General features: G+C 44.7%; 1 protein-coding gene across 12 annotated transcripts in view; it reads right to left on the bottom strand.

The window, feature by feature from the left end:
• Nucleotides 1–6,186: 6,186 nt before the first annotated feature.
• LOC147018632 (uncharacterized) overlaps nt 6,187–17,272 on the bottom strand; it is a 63,654-nt gene continuing 52,568 nt past the window's right edge. For 11 of the 12 annotated variants that reach the window (XM_085898505.1, XM_085898507.1, XM_085898506.1 and 8 more), the window contains 2 exons: nt 15,327–15,484; nt 6,187–7,614 (listed from right to left, as the gene is read on the bottom strand). In XM_085898505.1, coding sequence (XP_085754631.1) covers nt 7,433–7,614; nt 15,327–15,484 — 340 coding nt within the window. In that variant the 3' untranslated portion in view covers nt 6,187–7,432. The remainder of the gene's footprint in view (nt 7,615–15,326; nt 15,485–17,272) is intronic. The other variant, XM_085898516.1, reaches the window with a different exon arrangement.

The raw sequence follows: 17,272 nt of genomic DNA, 5'->3' as shown, positions 1-17,272 counted from the left end.
GAAGAAAAATACCCGTTTAATAAGCCTGCCATCTCACTTTCATCACTAACCACTCTCCGGGTGCAATTCCTCAATGGTCCCACACTGGTCCTCACCTGTTCTTTTTCCCCTTATACACTTGAAGAAAGCCTTGCTATTATATTTAATATTCTCAGCCATGTCCTTCCTTCTCATACTCTCTTTTGGCTTGCCGAATATTTTCATAACTTGCCTCTGTTTACTCCGATAGTGATATAAATCTAACTCCAGTCCTATTATTTTAAACCTTATAAATGCCTTCTGCTTCTCCTTAATAGGGTTTCTGATCTCACTACTCAACCACCCTGGTCTCTTTCTACCTCTAGTTTTACACCTCATTGGAATGTACTTACTCTGCACGCTACACATTTGGTCCTGAAAAAGCAATTCTGGACTAAAACTAGGAAATCTTCATCTGCTCTGCCCTTTCCCTGTTCCTGGACCCAATCAATCCCTGGCAAGTTAAAATCCCCCATAATCAATACTCTTCCCTTACCACATGCCCTTTTGAATTCTTCATGTTCTCCTCCTTCCTACTCTTCCTTCACACCCAGAGTCTTATAAAAGCACCCTACCAGTATCTTACTGTTTTTACAATCTCTAATCTCGACCCACACAGAATTCTTAACATTATTTCCCTCCTTAATGTCACCGCTTTCTCTTGATGCAATGTGGTCCTTTACTCAGATTGCTACTCCTCCTCCTATTCTCTCCTTCCTATCACACAGATACACCTTGTAGCCTTCTTATCCCGTCCTCCTGTTACTCTCCTCCTTAAACCATGTCTCACTCACTGCGACTGTGTCGTACTCCTCGCTATCTACTTTGGCTTCAAGCTCATCCATCTTATTATTTAAACTCCTGGTATTGTTATCGAACATGTTTAACGTTTCCCTTCCTGAAATTCTATTCTCTTGCCGAGCCTTACTCATCATAATTACATCATCAGTTCCTTCCTCAATAACTTCTCCACCTTACTCTGACCGAAAAATCCTGAATTCCTTCAATTCCCACTGCAAACCTTGCTGCCCCCTTTCTAGTTAACATACGGCCACCATTCCGGAAACACTCCATTTGTCCCTGAAATGTTTCCCACTGCTTCTTTAATGTAAAACCTTTCCTCCCGACACCATTATTCCAGCCATTGGTTGACGTCTATCGCTCTGCTCAAAATTACCTCCACCACCGAAGATGAATGAGGTTATGTTTTCACCCCTTTCTGTTTGTGTACAGGATATCTCAAAAAGTTGTGGACGGATTCGGATGAAACTTGGTGGACAGATTGTGTGTGACCACGACAAATTGATTAGATTTTGGTGAAGATCCGAATAGGAGAATTATTTAATTTTTAAAGTGATTCTTCACCATTGTGAGATGGGCCAAAAACGATATAGTACTGTATAGCATGATATTTTAAAAATGTATTGGGCCCGATATGTTCTCGTGGATCAGGCATTACGTGGTGGAGGTATGCGCTCTACCGAGTGCCCTTCTAGTTTCTGTATCGTTTCCTAATCTTGGGAGAATCGCAGAAAACATGACCTCACAACCATTTGCTTTCAGCCGTTTACCCAATATCCTGTTATCGATTTTTCAATACCTCTTTTTTTTTTTTTTTTTTTTTTTTTTTTTTTTTTTTTTTGTATACCTTGGTCGAGGCTCGTATGAGAGCTAACACACAACTCACAGCAAGGAGGCATGAGACAAGAGGGGCGGGAGTGGAAGGGACAAAACATTGGGGAACAGACACAGGTGAACTGTGGAAGGGAGAGGGATGGGGATGGGACGGGGAACATGGCGAGGGAAGATGGACATTAAAGGACTTTCAGGAAGGAAAGCAGGAGAATTGAAGGAAGTGGGCTTGGGTGGATTATCGTCAGGAGAAAAGATCCAGGATTTGGATGGGGGAAGATAAGAGGTGGTGGTGAACAGCTGTTTTGAAAGCCTGAAGGGAAGAATGGGAAAGAATAGAGTGAGGAAGTTTATTCCAAAGGCGGGAAAAAAAGAGGAATGAAAGAGTGAAGATGAGCAGTGATTCGTGATTTTGGTAGTTTTACCAGAAGGGGGTTGTTGGCGGACCTTGAGCGCCCTGTGGAAATGTGGTTGGGACAAATCGCAGAGAGAGCAGGGGGGGCAAGGCTGGAGAGGAGTCGGTAGAAGACAGAAAGACCACCGACCAACCTGCGGTGATTGAGTGAGAGGCCCAAAGACTCAGCTTCATTGCGGGAGATGCCAATGATCTTAAAAGCCCTGGTTTCGACAGCGTGAAGTCGAGAAAGGTGGGAGGCAGGAGCACCAGCCCAGAGGGGAGAGCAGTACTCCATCAGGCTACAGACAAAAGCTTTGTAAGTGGTCAGGAGCTCAAGAGGGCCGAGGAAGGACTTTGCACGACGGAGGATTCCCAGTCGGCGACTGGCTTTGAGGCAAGGTTGGAAATGTGACTTTCCCAGGAAAGGTCATGGCAGATAGTGAGACCCAGAAGCTTGAAAGAAAAGACTTCTTCCAGAGCATTGCTGAGAAAGTGGATGGGGGGATTTTGTAAACGGTCCTTTCGAAGAGACATAGTGAGAGTGTGAGATTTGTCTGGATTGAAAGACATGTTCCACGTGTTGCACCAGTTTGTGATTTTATCCAGATCTGCAGTGAGCGAAGAAGCTGCTGCTTGCCGGGCTGAGGGATGACAGATGGTACGGCAGAGGCTTGAGTCATCGGCAAAGAGAAATAGAGGATTTTCCAGAGAGTCCGAGAGATCATTGATGAAAACCAGAGAAAGAACAGGGCCCAGAACGCTACCTTGAGGAGCTCCAGCCTGCACAGGAAGAGGGGATGAAAGAACTCCATTTAGGGCAACACGTTGACTGGGCATAGGAGAGGAAGTCTGCGAGCCATGAGTGGAGATGGCCTTGAATACCATGGGCAGAGAGTTTGGTGAGTAGGGCAGGGTGCCAGACTGTGTCAAAAGCACGTGATATGTCCAGGGATACGGCTCGGATTTCCTGTCTGGCATTGAGGACCTCCATCCATTGATGGGAGAGCAGTAGCAGCATATCTAGGGTAGAGTGACCTGGTCTGAAACCAAATTGATGATTGGAAATCAAGCCATTGGAGAAGAGGAAGGATTTCATGTCTGAAGCGATGATGGATTCCATAACCTTGCTGATGATTGGGAGAAGGCTGATTGGTCTATAGTTACAGGGATCTGTTTTTGCACCTTTTTTATGCAGGGCAGTGATGTTAGCAGATTTCCAAGCAGATGGCAGATGACCTTGGGAAAATGAGAGGGTGAATAGAACAGAGAGAGGGTGAGCAAGAGCAGAAGAGCAGGCTTTGAGGACACGTGGGCTGATGCCGTCTGGACCGGTTGCAGAATCTGACTCGAGGTTTGAAAGCAAGCTCTCCACCTTGTCAGGAGAAAAGGATACAGAGTCCAGGGACAGTTGGGTGCGACTGGGTAAAGTGGGTAGAGATAGTGATGGGTTTGGGACACAAGATTTAGCTGCAAACACCGAGTTTAGACATTCAGCTTTATCACGTGTGGAATCAGCAGTGCGGCCATTTGAGGTAAGGGAGGGGATGGAGGGGGAACATACACCAGAAACAGATTTGATTAAACGCCACCAGGATTTTGAGGAGGGAGAGAGGTTTGAGAGTTCAGACTTGAGATGAGAAAGATGTTGTTTTCTGGCTCTCCTGAGGGTAGCTACACACTTGTTCCGAGCTTTGTGGAAAGAACTGAGATTGCTCCTCAGTTGGGTTTGCTTTCCATGAGGCAAAGGCAAGTTGTTTCAGGACAACTGCCTCACCACAAGCTTCAGTAAACCAAGGGCGGAGGAGGGGTAAGACAACTGAACACGAGAGGGGATAAATCTGTGCATGAGGGAGAGCAAGTTTCTTTGAAAGAATTCCCAGGATGAGTTGATGTTTGAGAAAGTAGTGATAGGAGACCAGTCTGTAAGTTTGATGGCTGCTCGGAGACCCTGCCAGTCGGCTTGAGTGAAATGCCAGACTCGACGGCGGTGAGGTGGTTCTCTGATAACAGCCAGAGAGATGTCCACTTTAATAAGGACGTGGTCAGAAGAACCAATTGGAGCGAAGGAAGAGCAGCAGATATTGTCAGGGAAATTTGTCAAAATCAGATCCAGAAGAGATGGAGTACCATTGGTTGAGATCCGGGTCGGGAAGTTGACCGATTGAGTCAGTCCCAATGAGTCACAGAAAGCTTTTGCTGATGTCCCATGGCAGGTGAGAGAGGTACCCACACCTAGCCAACTGGCGTGATGACAATTGAAGTCGCCACATAAGAGGAAGAGAGAGTTTGGATGAGAAGATAGAAGATGGTCCATGTTTTCGGAGAGTGAGGTGTAGATGGAGTCATCACTGTTCGGTGGACGGTACAGTACACATATAAACATGAGGTGGGAGTGGAGGGGAAGCCGAAGCCAGAGGTATTCCTGGGGGTGTGGGGGAGTGAGAGCAGTGCAGGAGAGTGAGGAATAGAGTCTTTGATGAAGAGAGCAACACCTCCACCAGGACGAGGCTCAGGTCTGTCATACCGTAAGAGGGAGTAACCAGGGAGAGATACTTGGGAGTCAGACACGCCTTGGGAGAGGAAAGTTTCTGTTAGGGCAGATAATGTCTGGTTTGTCAGTGGCAACCTGCATGGAAAGATCTGAAAGGTTTGAGCGAAGGCCCGGATATTTGAGGTCCACACTTTTAATGAAGAGGTAGGGGAGGAGGCTTTTGGTGCAGGAGGTGGAGGGGCGGGGAGGGTCGGACGAGGGACGAGGGGGGAGGTAAGGAGGGTTGCTGAAGGAGTGTGGGGTATTGCAGAATAGCGAGGGAGGGGGCCGAATGAGGAGGAGAAAAGGCTCTGTGGTGCTGTGAGAGAGGGGGGACAAGAGACAAGGAAGATGGCAGTTGAGGATTTGAGAAGGTGGAGTGAAGAGATGGAGGTGGAGAGGGCAGTGGAGGGAGGCAGGTTGGTGGATGAGAGGGGGGGCAACTTAGAGAAGGAAGAGTGAGGGGGATGAAAGGTGGGAGAAAGGTGAGGGGGAATTTTTGAAAGAGGTGAGAGGGAGGCTTGGAGGGAGAAGAGTGATGGTTGCTTTGAGAGTGAGAGTGAGGGGTGAGGGGGTGAGTTGGCACTGAAGTTGGAAAAAAGAATGGTTGATGGGAAAGCGAGCATCCATGGCAAACTGTGGTTTTTAAAAGTTTTAGGTCAGAGATGCGATTTAACACAATTCTTGATGGATGCAATGAAGGCGAATTCAGAGCATGGAGAGAAGAAGCGCTGTAATAGTTGGATTTTTTTAGGCAAGGAATGAAGGAGAGGTCGAAATGAGAGCAGTCTGTTAAAATAGCAGAAGAGTAGTGCATTGTGAAACAGTAAAGAGTACCACATGTGTGAGAGAGGAAGATGAAGCATTATAAGATCGTTTTTGTTGTTAATATTAATGTATGAGAGAGTTCAACAGATTAGGTCATGGAAGTGTAAAAAAAAAAAAGAAATCGAGGAAGACGAGGAGGAAGTTAAGAGGAAGAAGAAGTAGCAGAATCGGGAGAAGGTTGTTGTTGTTGTTGTTGGCTTTTTTTTTTTTTTTTTTTTGAGATAAGAAAGAGATTAGTTGGGAGAATGGGGGATGTTTGGAAAGTGGGGAGGATGAAAATTGAAGGTAATGGGGAGGATAGAAATTGAAGGTAATGGGGAGAAAAAACAAACAAACAAAAAAAAAAAACGATCAAACACCAAGTGGAACCGGTAGGCCTCAAGCCTAGGACTAGGCCTCAAACACCAGGTGAGAACGTCGACATAAATACTCACAAAATAGCACGATTTTTGAAACAAAACCGAACTAGGAACACACATTAACATGTAGGTGAGAAAATTAAACAGTTAAAACGGGACAAATAACAACCGGAACTTAACTTTGAGAATGTCAGCAGGGAGCCCCGAAGGAGACCTCTTGCCGCTCAAAACCGGAACCGGAAGTGAAACCTCTGTAGAAACTTTCCCTGAATCATTTGCTCCTGGGTGTACTACAACCAACTTCTTCCTCCCATGACCTGATACAATATCGTTTGCCCTTCCTTCAATGTCCCTAACTCCTCTCCCTTTCAAAGTTCCTTGAAAAGAAAATGCCACAAACAAATTAAAACACATGGATAATCTTTGAATACAAAAATCATTTATCATTAAATGAATATTACATTTATATGGTGATACAAGCGTGCATGTTTTCATGTTCACAGTATACAAGTAATAAAAAAAATACAATGCATCACAAATGATTCCCAAAGTCGATGGCGTTCAAAGCCACCTTTTTAAGGTACAAGTGGAAATAGATGAAACAAAGGTAGGATCTGCATAGGAGGAATCCGAGACCAGAGTGAACGAGTAGGACCAAATAAGGTCGGAGTACGGTACACTGAGTACAAAAGTATTTGCCAATCGTACATGATTTCCTGGTGGATTCAGAAGAGCCGTGAGTGATGTAACAATGTGCTCGAGATGTAACAGCCAATGATCAGTTGGAGGAGAAGAAATGCAAGAACATGGGGTTTGATTTTAAAAATAAAAATAAAAATAATAATAATAATAACCATGACGACATCCTTGTTATATAATTGGTTCATCAAAAAGCAGTCACCATGACGACATCCTCGTTTTGCAGTTGGTTCATCAAAAAGCCGTCAATTAATCATGTACTAGAATAATATTTCATAGAAAAACTGCTCGCCCTTAAAAAATAATCTCCATTTTTTTATCAAGGCACAGATCTACTGTGCTAAGCAGTAAAATATAATTTTGAAACCAACCCCTGATAGCCCAACCACAGAGGGAAAGGGGAGTTTTTATTTTATTTTATTTTTTTTTACAAAGGTATTGTTGGAGGGTTTGGGGTCAGGGGAAAAGGGGGTGATTATGCAAAACGTGAAAATTCCATTGATAAAAGAAAAGCAAGTATGATAAAAAGTGCCAACACGTTTAGTCACAAAAGAAGTCCAACTTTGGTCCCAAGCCATGCACACTGCCCTCACAGTAAGCAGAGAAACAATGCTGTACAAAAAGCACAACAAATATAATATATTTATAGCATTGTCACACTGCAGTTCTAAAAGATCAACCGAAGAAGAGTTTAAATCCTTTTTATTCCCAATTTGCGATTTTGCAAATCGGCATCGCCATCAGGCTTTCCAAGCTTTGGGCCGCCCGTTTGCATCGGAACCTCGCACTGCGGAGGTGGACAAGGAGTTGAGAGGGTAGGAGGAAGGGGTTGCAGCCATTCACATCAGGGTCAGGCCATAATAATAAAAAAAAAAAACATTCTAATGTGATGACCTCCTGCCTCTTAACTTCAATGCTTTCGCAGCTCTCATGTGCTGGCTTTCCATTCCGAATGTCCTGAGATAATCATTACACCAGCAGGTGGCGCTTGCGATGGAGCGCGAGGTGGTCAGAGCGAGAGAAGCTGCGCTCACAGTCGGCACACTTGAACGGCTTCACCCCGGTGTGTTTGCGGTAATGGCGTGTGAGCTCGTCAGAACGTGCGAACTTCCACGTGCAGCCTTCCCATGTGCAGCGGTATGGCTTTTCACCTGGCAGGGAGCGGAAAAAAGCGAATAGTTTGAAAAACGTTTCTGTGCATTCGAAAAACTGCAAAGGTGGGCATCAACTTGTACCTTTAGGTGTACTTTACCTGTTAAGGGAACCCAACCAGGTAAATCAAATACCAATTCGCATTATGTGGCTCAAAATAAACAATAAGAGGTAAGCAAAGCATACTTTACTGTTGTGGGCTGCTTATGATACCTAACTCAGAACTTCACTGGACCAAAAAAACCAGTCAAATTATTTGAAATAACGATCTGTTTTTGAAGGTATTATTAAGTATTTTTTTTGAAATGAATGAAAAAAAACTTTAATGTCTGCTAAAGAAGCAGCATTAAAGGAGTTAACAAAGACTATCCATCTTCTGTTCTCAAGGTTTTATACAATCCAGAGTGGGAATTTTATACGAGATCCCAGAAGCTGTGACGTCTGTCACAATGAAACGTTCTCCATTATCAACACATCGCAAGGCAAAACGAAAGGCTTTGCTTGTTATGCAACCGACATACAAGAGAGGTGCAAATGATTCGGAAACCCGAGTGGTTAAGCACAGGAAAGCATTTTGCATTCCTATCTGAGCATGCGGCCGAGGAAGCTGGCTGGCATCACAGGTTACGATCACGTGCGACTCGCGCTCTCAGCATTGGAGAACGTGGAGATTCAGACAAAATCACGGCTCGTGGGAAATATAAGTTGTGCTCGGAAATGCACAGCAAGAGTTGAAAAGACCCAGCCCATGACATTTTTCTTAAGACTGCGTGGGGTAAGGTGCTCTTTGAGTTCTCTCGTTTTTGTTTTTTTTCCTACAGCGTGTGTGTGCCCTTGTTGCAGGTCTTTCGACCACAGAGGAGATGTTAGAAGACAGCAGTTTCTACGATGGTGCTTAAGCAGCAACTGAGCCATCCCTGTCATGTGTGAACATGTGTATAAAGTATGTACATTTGGAATGTGAATACGGTACGTGTATATAGTATGTTAAATTAGAATGTGATTAAAATCAGAATGGATATCATCCAACAAAGATATTCTAGTTTTGTATTTTTAATTAATTTTCTGAAATTTGTAGAATTAGTTTTTCACTCGGAAGTTGTGGGTTATGTTGTGTAAACAAAGCTGGAAAAAGTCTGATTTCATGCAACTTAATTCCAGGTTATAAGGCAACAAAAGGTGAAAAGTTTGAAAGGGTGTGTAGACTTTCTATATGCATGTATGTATGTATGTATGTCTGTATGTATGATGTCCAGTGCACCTAATTTAAACGTCGGGCACCCAAATTTTACAAGTGGTTGGGTTTTGGAAGCCCGGCCGATCGAACACCCTTCAAATCACATAATGAACATCAATTTTGACCCCAAATGTACAATCCCCATTATTGGAGCGACAAGGTTTTTGAAATCTAGCAGTGTAAAAACAATCACGGCCTCACATTGTTCTCTCATTTTAGTCTTTCACAATTTCCTGGTCAAGTAAATTTTTTTCAAAATATGCAAATGAGCTTTTGGGGGTATTCCACGTACGACAAGGGGTGAAAATGAAACATACCCGACCCAGCTATAAAATGTCATCGCCAGTGTTTCACAGACAGGGCGATTCGATTCATCAACGTGTGTTTCCGTCCCTCGGATGGACATTAAACTGGGAGCCCCATCTGCTGGCGTTAGTTGGTGGACATTAAAGATGCCACGGTGTCCTTCGCGAAGAGTGGACAAGCTTTTGCCGGCACCTTGGCCAAATTATGGCTGGCACCCTGGTCAGCAGGTTCACGAAGGACTTGAGCTAAACATCCCCCCCCACCCCACCAATCCCACAAGAATGTGGGAATAATTGTAGCCATTAAGAAGAATAAGTTGGCTGATGAAGGTGACGTTAGCTGACTTCCAAGCACATGGAACATGTCCTTGGGCAAATGATAGGGTAAATAGAGCAGAATGTTTGTGAAGTACAACATGTTGTCTTTTGATTCAATCAGTCAGCGAAGTGATGGGTAAAAATGTCGAGCAATCATAATTAAAAAAAAAAAAAACGGGTGTATAGATACTGTATTAGGAATGGGATATGGCATTACATCAGTGGTTACTAAAAGTGTGCAAGACCAGTTGGGATTATGAAACGCTGATAATGACATTCTTCAGCTTGAATTATACGAGCAATTGTCTTCCATGATATTGACCGTTTCTCCTCAAAAAATAAAGTGACTCAAAGTTTACACTCAATTCATTCTTTACACAGTTTCTCATCAGATTTGCACCAAGCAAAACAGACCCGCTTAATGAAGTAAATATCAACTTTAAAGAATTGCCCTTCCCCATTCCTTTGTCTTCCTATTGAAACTTTCAAAGTCTGTGTAAAATAAAACTTTTTCTTTTTCTCTCCAAAATCATTCTAACTAAATGTGGAGCAACAGGCTCCTTGAACTCTCCTTTTACAATTCGGATACAATAATCTCTCAGTTATCTCCCTTGTCGTTCTCCTTAAATCCCAACGGCAAGGTGGTCTTCTGTTTGGCATTCCCATCTGAGCACTTCAATCACAAAACAGGGACCCCAGATTTTGTAGGAATTTGTGCATTGCCTCCTCATAGAATTGTTTTGCATGAAAACATATACGGATATCCTCCGATGGCGTTTCAGGTAACACATGGACAAGCTTCTCCATGACACGAACATTAGACAATTCAGAAAATAGAGCCTTGTTCACATTGCGAACTGCTCCTATGCTGGAACAGCTTAAGCCATGCTTATCCTACTTAAACCCCACCTTCAACCAGGTCAGAGAAGTGTCCATAGTGGATCGTTATTAATATATATTTTTTTCCCGAGCTGATCGTGCAAGTTAATTAGGCTGAGCATTTCCTCTAATCAAAAGTCAGGAAAGCTATGACACATAACCCATTCTGCTTCCCGATTGGAGCAATTTTTCTGAGCCTGCCAGGTCAGGCCAGCCAGCCTACTGTCATGTAAATTATATTCCTCTGGGATGCTTTCCCACCTCAGTCCAGTGATTGGAACAATCCATTGGAACGGGAATATCACCACATTCTCAATTCCCCAAAATATTGAGGAAAACAAAAGGGAGGACACAGCAACCCCCCCCCCTCCCCATCTTCGCACTGTTTTGAGGAATCCGAGACCAGAGTGAACGAGAAGGACCAAATAAGGTCGGAGTATGGTACACCGAGTACAAAAGTTCACTCTGGTCTCGGATTTACAGGGTTGCTAATGCTTTGGCCAGAAGCCCAGAAGGTAATACACAGGCTGACCTGGTGTCGGGTTCAAGGTAAAACTTGAAGGTGTTCATTCGCATTCCAGTGCAACTATCGTGTCATGCCATGGACATTCCACAACCCTGAAATGTCACGGTAAAATGCAAAAACCAAAACTTGTGTGCAAGTAAAGGATCAAGAAAAGGAAAATGGCATATTGCCAAAAGCAAGCCAATAATGTGAGACATTCGATGTGGTACTGATGGTGGTGAGGGGGGGGGGTGATGCCTGTTACGCCATCACATCACCCACAGCCTCATGAACAAGCTAAAATGAAAGACTCCATGTATGGTTTGGAACACCTTACAATGGTTTGCACCCTTTGGAATGGAACATCATGTGTGAATCCCCCAAGTCTACTTAGCTTCTACATATTTTGAATTTTTGGCATGAAAAGGGCGATACAAATTTTTTTTAAAACCAATCGTCTTAGTATTACAATGCTTGTTCTCATTCCCTCATACAATTCCACATGATAGAAATACTGTTTTCCGGAACTGAATACACCTCCAGCACCACTCCACATATTCCTCACTTCTGCCACCGAAGGTGGACGGAGGTTATGTTTTCACCCCTGCTCGTCTGTGAGCATGATATCTCAAAAAGTTATGGACAAATTCTCATGAAACTTGGTGAACAGGTTGGGTGCGTCACAAGGACGAATCGATTTGATTTTGGTGAAGATCCGGATGGGAGAATTTGTAAATTTTCCAAGTGATTCTTCAACATTGAAAGATTGGGCCAAAAACGATGTATAGCATGACATCTCAAAACGTGGACGAGTTACGCCAAAACTTGGTGGATGAGTTGGGTGGGTGACAAGAACAAGCTCATTAGCTCTTGGTTAATGTCCGGTTGCAGATCCGGACTATCAGTGGGATATAAAACGTAAACTGTTCTCAGCCTGGTGAGGGTTGCACTCCATTGAGTGCCATTCTAGTTAATCAATTAGCAATCCACCTGCATTTCCAAAATTTGACAAAAAAACGGATTGCTCACAAAGCCTTGATCCGCTAACAGTTTGATCATCAAACCAATGCTTTCCAACGCTGATGGTGCTGCAAGTCGGGCGATTCACATTCACGTGCACAACTTGGAAATTACACCTCTTCCTTCTCCCATACCCACAGGAAAAAAAAGAAAGACCTCATGCTCCATCTTGTCCTTGTATGCATCACAAAAATGATCTCGTATACACAACATTTAAATAACCTCATGTATAAAATCAGAATGACAGGCTAAAGTCAGTAAAATTCAGCATGTAGAGGGTGAGAAAGAGGTCTCTGGGGCAAACGTAAGGAATACGACAAAGGAGGGTACATAGGTTCCCGATGAACTACGAAGTTCTCAGAGCTTCTCCATGAGGACTTCACATTTATTACATGCTCGTCAAAGTAAACATCTCTCTGTTATTAAAGAACCACCTCAGCGCTGTCATGCCTGGTGTTGGCCTAATGGTTTGGGTCGTGGGCTTTGGATCCGAGGGTCCCGAGTTCAAATCCGGCTCAGCTGTTGAATTAATACAAGGTGGGGTTAACTCTGCTTGTCATCCTTCTGAGGTCGGCAAAATGAGTGCCAGCATGCTGGTATACTGTGTCGGAGTGGCGACCCATCCAGGATTGTGCCCAAAAGCCAAGGAGACTGCTTCGGCAGCACCAACGCTCTGCACAGAGTATGGTCCCAATCTCCTCATCCTCCTCCTCCTCCCCCTCCTCAGCGCTTTCGAATCTGGCATTTCACTCAGGCCGACTGGCAAGGTCTTCAAGCAGCCATCAGACTTCGAGACTACTCTCCCATCTCTACTTTCTCCGAAATCAACTCATCCTGGGAATTCTTTCAAAGAAACTTGCTCTCCCTCATGCACAGATTTATCCCATCTCATCTTCAGTTGTCCTCCCCTTCCTCCCGCCCATGGTACACTGAATCTTGTGGTGAGGCAGTTGTCCTGAATCAACTTGCCTTTGCCTCATGGAAAGCAAATCAAACTGAAGACAATCTCAGTTCCTTCCATAAAGCTCGGAACAAGTGTGTATCTACCCTCAGGAGAGCCAGAAAACAGCATCTTTCTAATCTCAGGTCTGAACTCTCAAACCTGGTCCCCCTCCTCCAAATTCTGGTGGCATCGAGTTAAGTCTACTTCTGGTGAATGTTCCCTCTCCATCTCCTCCCTTACCTCAAATGGCCGCACAGCTGAATGAAAAGGCTGAATGCCTAAACTCAGTGTTGGCTTCTAAATCTTGTGTCTCAAACCCATCGCTTTCTGTACCCAACTTACCCAGTCGCACCCAACTGTTCCTGGACTGTGTGACTTTTCTCTTGCAAAGGTGGAGAGGAGGAGAGGAGATTGGGACCATACTCTGTGCAGAGTGTTGGTGCTGCCGAAGCAGTCTCCTTGGCTATTGGGCACAATCCTGGACGGGTCGCCACTCCGACACAGTATACCAGCATGCTGGCACTCATTTTGCCGACCTCGGAAGGATGACAGGCCGAGTTAACCTCACCTGGTATTAATTCAACAGCTGAGCCAGATTTGAACTCAGTATCCTTGGATCCAAAGCCCACCACTCTAACCATTAAGCCAACACCAGGCATAAAGGTGGAGAGCTTGCTGTCAAACCTCGACTCTGATTCTGCAACCGGTCCAGACGGCATCAGCCCACGTGTCCTAAAAACCTGCTCTGCTGCTCTTGCTCACCCTCTGTCTGTTCTATTCACCCTCTCATTTGCTCAACGTCATCTTCCATCTGCTTGGAAATCAGCAAACATCACTGCCCTGCACAAAAAGGTGCAAAAATAGATCCCTGCAACTACAAACCAGTCAGCCTTCTCCCAATCATCAGCAAGGTTATGGAATCCATCATCTCTTCAGACATTAAATCCTTCCGCTTCTCCAATGGCTTGATTTCCGATCATCAATTTGGTTTCAGACCAGGTCACTCTACCCTAGACTTGCTGCTCCTGCTCTCTCAACAATGGATGGAGGTCCTCAATGCCAGACAAGAGATCAGAGCCATATCCCAAGACAAATCGTGTACTTTTGACATGGTCTGGCACCCTGCCCTGCTCACCAAACTTTCTTCCTCTGGTATCCAAGGCCATCCCTACTCTTGGCTCGCAGACTACCTCTCATGTCGGTCAACGTGTGGCCCTTAATGGAGTTCTCTCATCCCCTCTTCCTGTCCAGGCTGGAGTTCCTCAAGACAGTTCTGGGCCCAGTGCTTTTCTGCTTTTCATCAATGATCTCTCCGACTCTGGACAATCCTCTCTATCTCTATGCTGATGACTCCATCCTCTGCAGTACCATGTGTCATCCCTCAGACCAACCAGCAGCAGCTTCTTTGCTCTCTGCAGATCTGGATAAAAATCACAATCTGGTCCAACATGTGGAACATGTCTTTCAATCCTGACAAATGTCACACTCTCACTTTGTCTCTCCGAAAGGACCATCTGCAACCCCTCCCCCCCCCCCCCATCTACTTTCTTAACAATCCTCTTGAAGAAGTCCTTTCATTCACACTTTTGGAACTCACCATCTGACATGATCTTTCCTGGGAAAGTCTCATCTCCAAGTTGGCTTCCAAAGCCAGTCGCTGATTGTGCATCCTCCATCATGCACAGTCCTTCCTTGACACACCTGAGCTCCTGACCATGTACAAAGCATTAATCCACAGCCTGATGGAGTACTGCTCTCCCCTCTGGGCTGGTTCTCCTGCCTCTCACCTTTCTCGGCTTCACACTGTGGAAACCAAGACATTTAGGATCATTGGTATCTCCCGCAATGAAGCTGAGTCTTTTGGTCTCTCACTCTCTCACCGCAGGCAGGTCAGTGGTCTTTGTCTTCTACTGTCTCCTCTCTAGCCTCACCCCCCTCCCCATCCTTGCTCTCTCTGCTATCTGTCCTGCCCATATTTCCACAGGGTGCTCAAGCTCCACCAGCAACCCCCTTCTGGTTAAACAACCAAAATCAAGAATCACTGCTCACTTTCATTCCTCTTTTTTCCTGCTTTTGGAACAAACTCCAAAACACTCCTCATCCCATTCTTCCCCCAGATCTTCAAAACACCTGTTCGCCACCATCTCTTATCTTCCCCCAACCAAAACCATGATCTTTTCTCCCCCCGTTAAACCACCCCAAACCCACCTCCTTCATATTCCCTGTTTTTCTTTCCTGAAAGTCCCTGTAGTGTCCATCTTGTTTACCCCGTGTACCCCACCGCATCCCTCTCCCTTCCACAGATCTCCTCATGTCTATTCCCCACTGTTTTGTGTTTCCTTCTCCCATGCCTATTGTCTTCTGCTCCCCTTGTTATACGTTCTGTATGTTAGCTCTTATACGAGCCTTAACATTGTATATAATAAATAAATAAATAAATACAGAGCAAACCTGATTTGTCATAATGGTACGAAGAACTTGGGACACTCAGCTCTGCGACTTACCGGTGTGTGTGCGCCGATGAGCTTTCAAGTGCGAGCTTTTTGTGTAAACCTTGTTGCAGCCATGAAAGTCGCAGCGATGGACACGCTTCCGGCGCTGAGAATCGGGCGATTCACATTCACGTGCACGGAGATGGGCAAGTCCCAAAGGGGAATCGAGTCTTTCCAATGAAATGAGATGGGAGTAGGAGAGAGAAAAAGAGAAAGGGATGACAGTGAATATAAAGACGACATAAGAAGTCGGTGAAAACGACTGTGAGCTAAGGAAAGGTCGCACAAGATACTACACAAGCAAGGGCACAAAACAAACAATCTGAACACTTGGGAGTAAGCGAGCAATCGCCGGCACCTTCACCAAATTCCAAACTCCTGCTCTAACCCGCAAGAGGCACTGCCTCAATGGCACAGCCGAACTACCAGCGATAATGCAACCCAGCAGCCACGTGCTGCATACGAAACGACGATGATGACGATGAACCATTGGGAAGTTGAGAGGTCATCAGCAAGGGGGTGTGAGAGGTGATGTTAACAAAGTAAAAACTACGAAGGGGAGACTCTTTGTGTTACGGACACGCTCGTTGCAATTCCGAACCAAGTCAGCAAGCTACGCTGTTCCACCGCCGGGACGTCGCCTCTCATGGCCTCGTTGGAACTGCGCTCTTTACACGAGTCGCATGCAACCACAGTTCAATCTCAAGGTCTTTTTGAATTTTAAAGGAACACGTTTATTTTATGTTCATAGTAGAATGCGTTAGTTAAAAATTGTGCAACCCACCGTTGGTGGTTTTAAATAAACCAAGAAGAATAAATTTTTTTTAAATCTACAAAATTCTGCTCCCGCTGTATCCGTGCTTCACAGTTTATCCCTCTTGCCCCAATTCTACCTCCCGAGTTCCTTATATTTTCCTCGAGTTTACTCCTCCATCTTGTCTCCAACGAAAGCACTTCCTCTCTCATGTCCATTCATTCCCTCTTCATCAAATCCCTCCATTCCAAAATACACACCTGGTCAAACATGTCCACACCGGATAATCTTACAATAGTCTTTTATATATATATATATATATATATATTTTTTTTGATTTCCTCATCTCCATTTTTCACGAGCCTCCGATCCATTTTCATGACTGTTTTACTGCTAACCCTATTATCTACCTCCTATCGACGAATCTTCCCCAAGTAACCCCCCCCAATCGAGTCTCACTCACAAAAACTATTTCATTCCCCAAGCACTACTCTGTCATTTCCTTCGTAATGGCTCCTCCCCACCACTCCTCACCCTGTTTTGCAGACATCCTTGCCCTCACTGCCCCTCTGCATACCACAGTAGTGCAGTGGAGGGAAAGCAGTCAAGGAGAGGGGTGGTGAAAAGAGGATAGCAAGAAAAAAAACAAAAAAACAATGGGCCCACATCGGGAAAGAGTATGACGAAATAAGTTCTTCGAAATACAGGTCACAATTCAAATAGATGCCTCAAAGTATCTCACCAATGACAACGGTACGGGACTGTCTGCAGTTTCTCTCTTTGTGATAAAGAAAATTTTAAAGCATCATGAAAGGCCCGTTCCCCACGTTCCACTTGCTTGAACCCAAGCCACTGACCATGCATCGTAACCTTCAACATTACCAAGTCGAGACTCTCATGACTGTGACTTTGGAGAGTAAAATTTTTGACAAAATAAATCAAATAACAACAAGTGTTATGTAATGCCAGGTCACAATAATCACAGAGGCATCTCGATACGTTTAATTTGGGGCCAATGTCCCTTTCGGGCTGGAGTTAGAAACATCTATTATATCGATGGCAATAAGAGTAAATTGTGGGTCGTAGTTCCTGTTTTTAACATCAATGTCCACTCTGCTGTCGCTCACCGTATTCCATATTTTAAATTATACCGAGGGTGAGCTGAGCAACCACAAACTGCACAAGCCATGATCGAATCATCATG

This window comes from Eptatretus burgeri, chromosome 10, assembly GCF_056783735.1.
Source record: "Eptatretus burgeri isolate ZD-2024b chromosome 10, Ebu_testis_v1, whole genome shotgun sequence".
NCBI lineage: Eukaryota > Metazoa > Chordata > Myxini > Myxiniformes > Myxinidae > Eptatretus > Eptatretus burgeri.
The sequence above is the reverse complement of the archived record's forward strand: the minus strand, read 5'-3'. Positions and strand labels throughout refer to the sequence as shown.